At 37.4% G+C, this 13,787-nt stretch overlaps 1 protein-coding gene across 1 annotated transcript in view; it reads left to right on the top strand.

Annotated features, from left to right (window-relative positions):
* The first annotated feature begins 829 nt into the window (after positions 1–829).
* The window catches only part of LOC143855769 (uncharacterized), a 72,994-nt gene continuing 60,036 nt past the window's right edge, over positions 830–13,787 (top strand). Inside the window, exon 1 of the mRNA XM_077365837.1 lies at positions 830–985. Within this exon, the coding sequence (XP_077221952.1) occupies positions 830–985 (156 nt within the window). The remainder of the gene's footprint in view (positions 986–13,787) is intronic.

The following is a 13,787-nucleotide window of genomic DNA, read 5'->3' as shown; positions in this document are numbered from 1 at the left end:
TACCATCTCAATCAGATCAGAGGGTGCAGACCAGGAAAACCCGAGGCGTTGTATAACCAAAGACATTCTTCGGCAAGGAATGTAATCGAGCGAACTTTTGGTGTCCTGAAGAAGTGATTCGGCATATTAAATTCAGCACCCATGTACTCATATGACAAGCAGATCGACATAGTGTTGGCCTGTTACTGCGTCCACAACCACATTAGGAGGGAGATGCCCGACGATGCCTACATTCAGGATGTTGATGATGAGCTGGCATTGCTTCCACCTGAAGAGGAAGAGGAGGAAGGACCTGTTCCTCCTCCTCCTATGACCAGGGCCGAGGATTTAATGGAAGGTCGTAACATTCGAACCACAATCATGAATCAGATGTGGAATGATTTTCAAGCACGTCGTCGTCGTTAGGAAACACACATGTGTTTACATTTTCGATGTGTACTTTGTTGGAACTGTAGCTTATATTCCTTTCTTTGTGGTGTACTATTTTTATTGATATTCATTTAGTGTGCTGGTTTGAGATCTGTTTATGTAATTTCTATGTTTGCTACAGTATTGGTTAATGTAACTTCTAAGATTGCTTATGTCTATTGGTTATCTATAATTCTATGATTGAAGTTTTTTATATGAAGTGTTTCGCAAAGTTGTAGGCGAGATGACAGCAACTGCAGGTACAGCTGATAAGAAGGTGAATGTCTCATGGAATGTGACTATGGATGGGGCTCTCTTGGCAGCCCTTAAGAATCAGATAGCCGAGGGGCAGAAAACTGGTGCTGGGTTCAAAGAGTGTGCTTATTTTGTTATTGCGTAGGAACTAGTTACTGTCCTGAACATGACCCTAACGAAAGAGCATGTGAAAAATCGGTTGAAGACACTGAAGACAACTTATAGGACTCTGAACTCCATCATAAATCTCAGTGGCTTTGGCTGGGATGAAACCATATGCAAGTTATCGGTTGACGAAGAAGTGAAGAATGAATACTTGAGGGTAATATCGGTTGACGATGAAACCATATTCAGCACCCATGAACTCCATCATAAATCTCAGCCGACGCAGGACACACATGGTGCTTCTTCATCGACCCTTCTGGTTGGGCTAGATGATATGGACGACAGCTTCCTCCGTACTCCGTCTGTAAGCCCAAGGGTCTACTCTCCTATCTTGTTTTGATGATTCTAAACATAATTGATTGTGTTTTTGAATACTAATCAATTTGCTTTGAAGTGTTGTGTTTGAGATAGGATTGATCATTGAAGAAACCAACATACAACATGGTCATGCTTGGAGATATCCCATACAAGAGTCAAAGGAGGTAAGTGAAGCTCACCTCATCTCTCAAGCAAGCATACACAAGATGGAAGATCAATTGAAGACCAAGACTAAAGAGAAGTTGAAAGCTACATAGGTATCATTGTACATCCTTTCTCTTTAGATTTTCAAGTCAAGGCAAAACGTTTTTCAAAGTGTTTTCAACTTGGTTTTCAAAGAACACTTAAGAACTTAAAATGCATTAGTGAATGGTTATGTGGTGGACCAACATGTTGGGACCCTCATAAACATTCCAAAATAACTATAGGAGTTGAGTTCCAAAAGCTAAAAATCAAACAAGCAATAAAAATCAAAAACTGCAGATTTTTAGGCTTCTCGGAACTCCGAGAGTTCCCTCGGAACTCCGAGAAAAGGTCCAGTAGCATCTGGACATTTTCTCGGAACTCCGAGAAAATTTCTCGGAACTCCGAGAAATGGTCCAGTAGAAATTTTATTTATTCTGGCCGTTGTCTCGGAACTCCGAGAATATTTCTCGGAACTCCGAGAATTCTCGGAACTCCGAGAATGGTTCTCGGAACTCCGAGAACCTTGCGACAGCTCAAAAAAGAGCCGTTGGGTTTTGAATTAAAATTTATTTTTTGTTATCTACACCCCCAAACGGTCATATTTTGAGGAGAGACTATTTATACAATATCTAGAGGATTATTTCCTCTCTCTTGATCTTTGAAAAACATCCTTAAGCATCAAAAACATTTGCAATCCATTTTAGCTTGAGTTTTTGTTTTTCATCCCAAACTTGCCTTTCACTTGTGAATCTTTTGAGTTTGGATATAGTAGTGCTTTCACTTGCAATCTTTGTTGAAGAGCAATCAAGGAACTACAAAGGACATCAAGCTTTCAAGAAGAAGCCAAGCTATCAAATCTTCCATATCTTGTATAGGTGGCTAGGGCATTCCTTTTTTAATTCCCTAAGAGAGCAACCGCTTAGAACTCGGCGGAGAAGGAGAGTCTTTGTAAAGGTGTAAGGGCATCCTTGTTTAATATCCCTTGGAATTGTAACCGCCTCGAAGCCGGGCATCGTGGAGGTCTCCAATAGTGGAATCCCTCAAGTGCGACCTTGAGTAGAGTGGAGTAGGCCGTTGGCCGAACCACTATATATCGGTGTGTCATTTCTCACTGTTGCATTTCCATTGTTGTTTTGGTTTGGCTTTTCACTTTGTTCTTTCAATTATATTTGCACTAACCAAATATTTAATTAAGTGAAGAAAAATTCCAATTAGGGTTTATAGATAATTTTCAAAAGGCCTAATATTGAGTTAAATTCAATTCACCCCCCCTCTTGAGTATTTCAATTGGTATCAGAGCCTCGTCTCTATTTTTTTTGAAAACCCTAACCGGTTTAGAGTAAAGATTCAAAAATGGCAAACTACCCTCAACATCATGAAGGTTATTCAAACAGTAGGCCACCCAATTTTGATGGTACAAATTATGGTTTTTGGAAAACTAAAATGAAAATCTTTTTAACTCAAGACTATCAAATGTGGAGAGCAATTAATAATGAATATATCCTACCCACAAGAAATTTAAATGATTGGACCGAAGCCGAACAACAAGCTTCGAATTATAATGCCAAAGCCATGAATTCTCTCATTTGTGCTCTATCTCCCGGAGAATTCAATAGAGTATCAAATTTGAATTCGGCTAAGGAAATTTGGGACACTCTAGAAGTCACCCATGAAAGAACCAATCAAGTTAAAGAATCTAAAATGAACCATCTTTTTCGGCAATACGAACTTTTTCAAATGACACCCGATGAAACAATTGCCGACATGTACACTAGATTCACCAATCTTGTAAATGGATTAAGGGGACTTGGAAAACAATTTTCCAATAGAGATTTAGTAACTAAAATTCTTAGGTCCCTACCTTTGTCTTGGGAATCCAAAACCTCCGCAATCACCGAAGCCAAGGACATGAACACTTTGAACCTAGATGAACTTATAGGGTCCTTGATCACACATGAAATGATTTTCAAAACAAAAGCACCCGAAATCGAAACTAAAATCGAAAAAGGAAAAGGAATTGCTTTTGCTTGTAATGTAGGTGAAAGTGAAGATGCAAAGGAAGACATCGAGGATGAAGTAGCTCTCCTAACAAGAAGGATCAAATTCTTGCAAAGAAACATGGGAGGCATGAGAAATAGAAGGACCAATCCTCCATTCAAGAAGAAAGAAGAAGTTGGTGATGGATCTTCTCAACCCCGATGTTACGGTTGCAAGAAGCTTGGACACATTCGCCCGGATTGTCCACTCAACAATGAACCTACTTCAAACAACCGCTTCAAGAGAAGAGAAGGCAAGAAAGGAATGTCCGCCACATGGGATGAGGAGATTGAAAGCGAAGGCGAACAAAATGATGGGGAAGATTGCCTATTAGCAAGAAATGTGTGCTTCATGGCCTCAACAAACGACAACAATGAGGTAAACACTTTAAATGATGTCATTATCTTACAAGAAGTTTTAGATTCCTTACAAAGTGCAAATGATGAACTTGAAATTCAATTTGATAAAATTGCATCACTTGAAAATTCTCTTGCTAACATGACAAAAGAATTTGGTTGGTTAAAAAAGGATCATGAATTCTTAGATGATGAAAATGAAAAATGCAAAGTAGAGATTCATGAGCTAAATGCTACCATTAAGACTTTGAATGAAAATCGACAAAATCTTTCTATTGAAAATAACAAACTAAAGCATGAAAACGGTAAACTATCTTTTGAATATGATGAACTCAAGAAACTCTTTGAAAAATTTGAAAATAGTTCATTAAAATTGGATAAACTTGTAAATCTTCAAAGAATGTCAAGTGACAAAAGTGGACTTCGACATAGATGGAATACCACAATATCTAACTATAAAAACAAACTTGAAAAGACTTCCTCTAGTAGTACCAAAATTTGCTTTTATTGTGGATTGTTAGGTCATTATAAAGTTGCTTGCTTGCATGCTAAACAAGATAAGATCAAATTGAACTCTAAAGTGAAAACAAATGAACATAGCAAGATTAGGAAGATTTGGGTACCTAAGGGATCTCACTTGCCTATTCCTATGTAGGTATGCCTTAAAAGCCACAACAAGAGGAACACATGGTACCTTGATAGTGGATGCTCTAGACACATGACCGGAGATCTCACTCAATTCGCATCCCTATCACTCAAGGATGGTGGAGAAGTTACCTTTGGAGATGATAAGAAAGGAAAAGTCAAAGGTGAAGGCACCATAGGTAACTCTACCTCTCCCATACATGATGTACTCTTTGTTGATGGCTTGTCCCATAATCTTATTAGCATTAGTCAATTATGTGATAATGGTTTTGAAGTTGTCTTCAATCCCGATAAATGCATTGTTAAAAATAAGATAAATGGAGAAATCAAATTCATAGGTTTAAGAGACAATAACATTTACACAATCGGATTAGATGATCTTAGACTTCAAAATGTAACTTGTCTAAATGCCATAAGTGAGGATTCTTGGCTATGGCATAGGAGGTTGGGTCATGCCGGAATGGATCTCATTTCGACCCTCTCCTCAAAAGAAAGTGTTAGAGGATTGCCTAAGTTCAAATTCATCAAGGATCACATTTGTAGAACTTGTCAATTAGGAAAACAATTGAAAAGCTCTTTTGCACCTAAAAATATGATTTCAACTTCCTACCCCTTGGAGCTACTTCATATGGATCTTTTTGGACCAATGAAGACTAGTAGCCTAGGTGGAAAGAGGTACGTGTTTGTAGTTGTTGATGACTACTCACGATTCACATGGGTCATATTTCTAGGACATAAAGATGAAACTTATGAAAACTTTCTTACATTGTGCAATCAAATTCAAAATGAAAAAGGTATTGCCATCTCCCACATTAGAAGTGATCATGGAACTGAATTTGAAAATGTACATTTTGACACTTATTGTAATGAACATGGCATAAAACATAATTTTTCCGCACCTAGAACACCTCAACAAAATGGAGTAGTAGAAAGAAAGAATCGAACTCTCCAAGAAATGGCTAGAACTATGTTGCATGAAAATGATCTCCCTAGATATTTTTGGGCAGAAGCGGTTAGCACCGCTTGCTATATCATAAACAGGGTATATCTAAGGCCAATTTCTAAGAAAACACCTTATGAGCTTTAGAAAAACTTGAAACCAAATATAAGCTACTTTAGAGTGTTTGGATATAAATGCTTTATTTTAAACATCAAAGATAATCTACACAAATTTGATAGGAAATCGGATGATGGAATATTCTTAGGGTATTCTTCTCATAGCAAGGCATATAGAGTATTTAATAGGAGAACCCTAGTAGTAGAAGAATCCATGCATGTGACATTTGATGAAAGAGAGCCAACACCACAAGAAATGCCACATGATGAGGATGAACCCATTGAACATCTTTTTCCAAAATTGAGTGCTCCTCCTCATGCATCAACAAGTCATACATTACCTAGTGAGGAAGTAGAAAATGAAAATGATGACTCATTGCCTAGGGATAGGAGAACATTGGTAGATCATCCTGAATCCCAAATTTTAGGTGATGCCACATTGCCAGTAAGAACTAGATCATACTATCGTAGTGTGAGTAACAATTTGGCGTTCCTATCCGAATTAGAACCAAAATCCATCAAGGAAGCTGAAAATGATGAATATTGGTTGATGGCCATGCAAGAAGAGCTAAGTCAATTCGAAAGGAACAAAGTGTGGAGGCTAGTACCTAGACCTAGTGATCATCCAGTCATTGGCACGAGATGGGTGTATAGAAATAAATTGGATGAAAATGGAATTATCACTAGGAATAAAGCTAGGCTTGTAGCCCAAGGGTACAATCAGGAGGAAGGGATAGATTATGATGAGACATTTGCTCCTGTTGCCCGTATGGAGGCTATTAGGATACTGCTGGCATATGCATCTCATAAAGGATTTAAACTATATCAAATGGATGTCAAAAGTGCCTTCCTAAATGGCTATATCCAAGAGGAAGTGTATGTTGAGCAACCTCCAGGTTTTGAAGACTTCAAACATCCAAATCATGTCTTCAGGCTTGATAAAGCTTTATATGGATTAAAGCAAGCTCCTAGAGCTTGGTATGAGAGGCTTTGCACTTTCTTAGTTGAAAAGGGATTCGAGATGGGAAAGGTGGATAAAACCTTATTTATCAAAAGAGAAAATCATGATATCCTCCTTGTCCAAATCTATGTGGATGATGCCATCTGTGGCTCAACTAATCAAAAATTGTGTGATGAATTTGCAACCTTAATGAAAAATGAATTTGAAATGAGCATGATGGGAGAGTTAACCTACTTCTTAGGACTCCAAATTAAACAATACAAAAATGGAATATTTTTAAATCAAGAAAAATATACAAATGAGTTATTAAAGAAGTATGGCATGGATAGCAGTAAGACATCAAGAATTCCCATGAGTACTACTGCTAAGCTAGAAAAAGATGAATTTAGCAAATCTGTGGATCAGAAATTGTATAGGGGTATGATAGGTAGTTTGCTCTATTTGACAGCCAGCAGACCAGACATTATGTTTACTGTCTGTCTCTGTGCTCGATTTCAATCGGATCCTAAAGAATCCCACCTATCAGCCGTTAAGAAGATCTTCAAGTACTTAAGAGGAACCCAAAGTCTAGGACTGTGGTATGAAAGATCATCTTCCTTCACTCTCATCGGATATTCAGATGCAGACTTTGCTGGATGTAGAGTAGATAGGAAAAGCACTAGTGGAACTTGCCAATTCTTGGGTAAATCACTTGTTTCATGGTTTAGCAAGAAGCAAAATTCAGTAGCTCTGTCCACAACAGAAGCAGAATATGTGGCAGCTGGAGCTTGCTGTGCTCAAGTCCTATGGATGAAAAGCACATTGATGGACTATGCAATCAAAATGGAAAATATTCTCATCCAATGTGACAATACTAGTGCTATAAGCTTAACAAAGAACCCCATACAACACTCAAGAACAAAACACATTGAGATTAGGCACCACTTCATCAGAGATCACTCACAAAAAGGGGATATTTGCTTAAAATATATCAACACTGAAGAACAATTAGCGGATATCTTTACAAAACCCCTTAGTGATGATAGAATTTGCTATATCCGAAGTGCCTTAAACATATGGAGTGACGATCAAATCAAAGAAATTGCCAAATAAATACTTTGTGTCTTTAACCAGCTTATCTATATAGTATTTATATATATAATCTTTGTTTGGTAGTATCTGCATGAATGAGATGTCAAATTTTTAATCTTAAAAATCACTCAATTGATATTCTTAGCCTTCTTAGTTTTTCTAAGTTGGAGAGGTATCTTCACTTTAATTAAAATACCTAACATCTTGACATATGTCAACATCTCGATCATGACCAGGTATATGTACATTACTTGGTTATATATTTTTATACCATAAGCATTGATTTAGGGGGAGTTATCCACTCCTAAATTTTTTTTTACACCCTTTCTGTCGATGACAAAAGGGGGAGAAGTTTGAAATTGATTATCTATTCAATTGACTATATGCACCACTTGCTTATAAGTTGTATCATTTATATGTGTGCATATATTGAGGGGGAGTTCTAGTATTCACTTGCCTACTATGTCACTCCACACACATCTCATAATCAATTTTGTTTGTCATCATCAAAAAGGGGGAGAAGTTTGAAATTGATTATCTATTCAATTGACTATATGCACCACTTGCTTATAACTTGTATCATTTATATGTGTGCATATATTGAGGGGGAGTTCTAGTATTCACTTGCCTACTATGTCACTCCACACACACCTCATAATCAATTTTGTTTGTCATCATCAAAAAGGGGGAGATTGTAAGCCCAAGGGTCTACTCTCCTATCTTGTTTTGATGATTCTAAACATAATTGATTGTGTTTTTGAATACTAATCAATTTGCTTTGAAGTGTTGTGTTTGAGATAGGATTGATCATTGAAGAAACCAACACACAACATGGTCATGCTTGGAGATATCCCATACAAGAGTCAAAGGAGCTAAGTGAAGCTCACCTCATCTCTCAAGCAAGCATACACAAGATGGAAGATCAATTGAAGACCAAGACTAAAGAGAAGTTGAAAGCTACATAGGTATCATTGTACATCCTTTCTCTTTAGATTTTCAAGTCAAGGCAAAACGTTTTTCAAAGTGTTTTCAACTTGGTTTTCAAAGAACACTTAAGAACTTAAAATGCATTAGTGAATGGTTATGTGGTGGACCAACATGTTGGGACCCTCATAAACATTCCAAAATAACCATAGGAGTTGAGTTCCAAAAGCTAAAAATCAAACAAGCAATAAAAATAAAAAACTGCGGATTTTTAGGCTTCTCGGAACTCCGAGAATTTTTCTCGGAGCTCCGAGCTCGGAACTCCGAGAGTTCTCTCGGAACTCCGAGAAAAGGTCCAGTAGCATCTGGACATTTTCTCGGAACTCCGAGAAAATTTCTCGGAACTCCGAGAAATGGTCCAGTAGAAATTTTATTTCTTCTGGCCGTTGTCTCGGAACTCCGAGAATATTTCTCGGAACTCCGAGAACCTTGCGACAGCTCAAAAAAGAGCCGTTGGGTTTTGAATTAAAATTTATTTTTTGTTATCTACACCCCCAAACGGTCATATTTTGAGGAGAGACTATTTATACAATATCTAGAGGATTATTTCCTCTCTCTTGATCTTTGAAAAACATCCTTAAGCATCAAAAACATTTGTAATCCATTTTAGCTTGAGTTTTTGTTTTTCATCCCAAACTTGCCTTTCACTTGTGAATCTTTTGAGTTTGGATATAGTAGTGCTTTCACTTGCAATCTTTGTTGAAGAGCAATCAAGGAACTACAAAGGGCATCAAGCTTTCAAGAAGAAGCCAAGCTATCAAATCTTCCATATCTTGTATAGGTGGCTAGGGCATTCCTTTTTTAATTCCCTAAGAGAGCAACCGCTTAGAACTCGGCGGAGAAGGAGAGTCTTTGTAAAGGTGTAAGGGCATCCTTGTTTAATATCCCTTGGAATTGTAACCGCCTCGGAGCCGGGCATCGTGGAGGTCTCCAATAGTGGAATCCCTCAAGTGCGACCTTGAGTAGAGTGGAGTAGGCCGTTGGCCGAACCACTATATATCGGTGTGTCATTTCTCACTGTTGCATTTCCATTGTTGTTTTGGTTTGGCTTTTCACTTTGTTCTTTCAATTATATTTGCACTAACCAAATATTTAATTAAGTGAAGAAAAATTCCAATTAGGGTTTATAGATAATTTTCAAAAGGCCTAATATTGAGTTAAATTCAATTCACCCCCCCCTCTTGAGTATTTCACCGTCTCATGGTAGAGCGTCTTCATCTACACTTGCCTTAGATGCTAGCATTGGCTATAGTGACTCTTCTCCTATCAGGGGCCCATCTGCTAGTGGTGGGAAGAGTCAAAGAAGCGTCCTAATGCTGCACTTCTATTGGAGTTGCAGGTTGTGTCTTCCAGCATTAATAGGGTTGCTGATGCCATAATTACTACTGGTGAGGTGACAGCCTCCCTGACCTGAAAGATGCCGTGCTTGAAATTGGGGGCTTCCCCAGAGGTGACCTCGTTGATGCTTATGTGACCTGCACGGGCATCACAAGGAAGCTGAGGCATTCCTTTCTCTGGAGAAGATGGACCGACAGGAGATGGTGGGGCGCATTCTGCGCCGTTTGGCTGGGTCTATGTCTTGAACCGTTTTGGTTGGAGGTTTTTTTAGTTCTTGGGTCTTTTTATGGATGGAGCTATGTGTTACTTATGAACTATCTATGTGTTATGTTTAGATATATTTTGGGTGTATTTGTTTGATGGAACTATGTGTTGTTTGTGAAATGGATGGAACTATGGGTGTAATAGTTTCTTGGAACTATTGGTTTTATGGATGGGTGTAATGTTTAGATATATTAGATTTATGTGAAGGTTGGGGTCTTTGGCTAAATTTTGTTTGATAATTTTGATGATCTGTGTGTGTGTGTGTGTGAAGGTTGTGTCCTTGGCCCAAATCATAAGTAAATGTTGTTTATCTATCATTTCTTGTTGCAGCTATGTATGTGTTGTTTATGTGGTACCAGGTAATGGCGAAGGATAAGTTTTATGTGGTTTTCAAGGGATGACAGGTGGGCATATTCAAGAGTTGGGCAGACTGTCACCTTCAAGTGAACAAGTATAGTGGAGCATCTTATCGCTCCTATGCCACAAGGAAGGAGCCAGAAGCAGCCTTAAATGCATATATTGAGCGCCATGAGGATTTGAAAGACAAGCGTGAAAAGGACATCCACAGTGTTCCTTGGTTTTTGGGGTTAGCCATTGGTGTGGGGTTAGTACCTATGACAGTAGCATTTTAGACTTTTTTCCACTTGTTTATGAGGTATGTTGAGTCACATTATGATTTTATATGCAGACTGGGCATTAAAATGACGGCTGATGCCAAAATTACTTCTGGTGAGGTACACAACCTCCCTGACCTCAAAGATGCGGTGCTGAACATTGATGGTTTCGCTAGAGCTAAGCTCATTGATACTTACGTGTACCTGCACGGGCATCACAAGGAAGCTGAGGCGCCGAATGCGCCGTTTGGCTATGTGATGTTTATCTATTTTTAATTGAACCGTTTATATATGAACTGTGTGTATATCTATATTTTGTGTGTACCAAGACCTTGGTAGAAATGTTATAAGTTATGTTTATTTTCTGTTGGTAGATCATACTATGTACGTGTTGTTTATGTGGTAACATTTAATTTATGTATGCTTTCAGCTTTGGTGTGAATGAGGAGCATTAAGCGCTTGCCAAGAGCTTTTCATAGTTCCTTGCGTTCGTGCATTTTTTTGTTTGACTTGACAAGAGTTGTTGAGGAATTGGTATTTAATAGTGTGGACGCAGGTGCTTCGAAGGTAATAAGATTGATCGCTCCCTGTTCAAAGTTCTTTTGATCTATCTGCATGCTTAAATTTAATCAAGCTAGTCATTTTTGTTGTTGCCTTTAGTTCATTCTTTTGCTCATTGGTCCTCAAACATATAAATGACTAGTACTTTCCTATGACCCACAGCTATGATACACAAACTAGCAACTACATTAAGAGATAGTTTACAAACTCAACACCTATCAAGATACCATGCTCAATCCAAGCATCATCTTCTTCCATATAACTATTCTTTTTGTCTTGTGTGGGATTGCTCATTATGCACACATGGTTTTCATTCCCATAATGCACGGTTTCTGGCCCTATAATACATTTTGCATTAAAAAAATTTAAGTCCAATAATGATTTCTATGAAAAAGCGCTAGAGGGGCTAATACTGTAAATGTGGCTGGTTACAATGTTTTTGTAAAGAAAAAAGATCATTTTTCATATGGGTGCCTTTTTTTTTGAGGTTTTTTTGTGTTTTATCAATTCAGGTGATGGCAAATCATGCTGGCAAACTCTAGTTCGGTTTTCTTTTTCTTTTTTCCTTTTTTTGAATGGTTTAGTTCGGTTTTCTTCTAGCAGTTTACATATATAGTCCATCCATTTATGTTCGGTTCTTCTTCTTGTTTTTTTCAAATTTTGTAACTGATTATGATTGTTGTGTCAGGTACATGTCTCTGTAGGTGTTGGGGCATGCTATGTTAAAATAGAGGATGATGGTGAGTAATAATTTCACTTATTTGGTTTGTATATTATGGCACTCTTAAATTTAGTTCCCACTTACTATGTTCCATTTTGTATGCATGCTTGCAGGATGTGGTGTTTCACGTGATGGATTGGTTCTCTTGGGGGAAAAATATGGTATTTATTTAACTATGTGTTTCACTTTGTCCAGTCAGTCAGTCACACTCTTAGCAATCTATATTACTGTGTTTTACAGCTATTGCATAATATTACAAGAATGCAATTTATATTTATTTACATTCCTTTACATTTTTTTTCTCTTTTTCTTCTTTAAGTTGAAGCTGAAGTAAACTCAAATTTTCAATCTCCAAATTTTTGGTGCTCTATTTTCGTAGTACTCTTTCTTTTTTCTGTTTTTTCTGGACCAAAACCTGATTAATCCTGATTTTTTTGCTCTGAAATTTACTGTTTTTGCTATTTGCTTCGATTTTGATGGATGCTTCAAAGTTTCAATGCTTATATAATTTGTCAAAGAAGTATGGTTTGCTACCTGCTTTCTTCCAATATTGAAGTTATTAGATGTTTGTTGCCGCTCTATTTGGATACACTGCTCTATTTGAATCAACAACATGTATAGCCAATCATTCATGAGGCCTTACCCTGTGGTGCTTTATCAACTGTACTCGTATTGCTTTTCCATGATTTTATTGTTGGCTGCTTCTCCATGGAGGAAGGTTTTTGTGAGTTGTGTGTATATGTGTATGTGTGTGTGGTGTGTAAAATCCCAGATTATATTTAGATAATGGTCATCCTCTGTTTGAGAAGGTAATTTAATGAACTTGGTCAATGTTCATTACTCCCAGATTATATTTGATATGTGAACAGCCACATCGAAACTTCACTGCTTATTTGAAATGGATGCTGGTATTGAAAGCGTTGGTTTTAGGGGAGAGGCATTGGGTTCCCTTTCTGACGTCTCCTTGTTAGAAGTTGTAACAAAAGCTCGTGGGAGGCCAAATGGTCATTGCAAAGTCATAAAGGCATGCACGTGTTGTTTATGTGGTAGCATTTAATGCCCAAAAATGAAATTGTGCAAAATATGTTTAATATGGGTTTCTGCATATTTTTCCTTGCTTTCTGGACAAGTGAACAGCGATAAAACAACTTTCCTGCATATTTTCTCTCGCTTTCTGGGCAAGTGAACAACGAGAAAGCAAGGGAAAATCATAGTTTCTTTTCCTTTCCTTTTCATTTTGCCACGTCAGATTCCTTTCCTTTCTTTTCCTTTCCTTTCCCGGGAAAACAAGTGAACAGAGCCAAAGTATGAAACAAGGGGCAATGGCTGGTTGGGATTTTTTTTTTCCTTTTTTAGGGGTTTTTGAATCTATGTGTTTTCTCACTTTTCTATTTTTTAAGAAGGAACTGTCCCATAAAACTTGAAATTCCACCAGTTCGACAAAGAACTAGGCACTGAACATTCTGACACAGAGAGCGAGATAATGACATTTTTTTATGACCTGATTGTTTTGGATTCTGAAAACTGATTGTGAATCCTAAACGAACATGGCCTTAATATACAAGAAGTTATTCTTGAAAATGGTTACAGAATGCAACCTTTCATTGTCCATATTCAGTAGAAGATTTCATGTCCCAAACTCCCAATTACCATTTTGGTGTTACACAAACAAGGTAATCAATTACTTAATAAATAAATCTCCTGATTTGTTTCTATCCTAATTATTTAAATAGGGAAAGGAGAAAAGCCTTGTCTCTTTCCCAACAGACATTAAACCAAATATAGTAACGCAAAAAAATAAAAATAAAAAAGATAAGAGAGAAAACAAGAACAAGAAATCAATATAA

This window comes from Tasmannia lanceolata, unplaced genomic scaffold (assembly GCF_043159265.1).
Source record: "Tasmannia lanceolata isolate RefF3 unplaced genomic scaffold, GAP_Taslan_0.1 ptg000023l, whole genome shotgun sequence".
NCBI lineage: Eukaryota > Viridiplantae > Streptophyta > Magnoliopsida > Canellales > Winteraceae > Tasmannia > Tasmannia lanceolata.
Note: the sequence above shows the minus strand (reverse complement) of the source record. Positions and strands in the feature narration are given on the sequence as shown.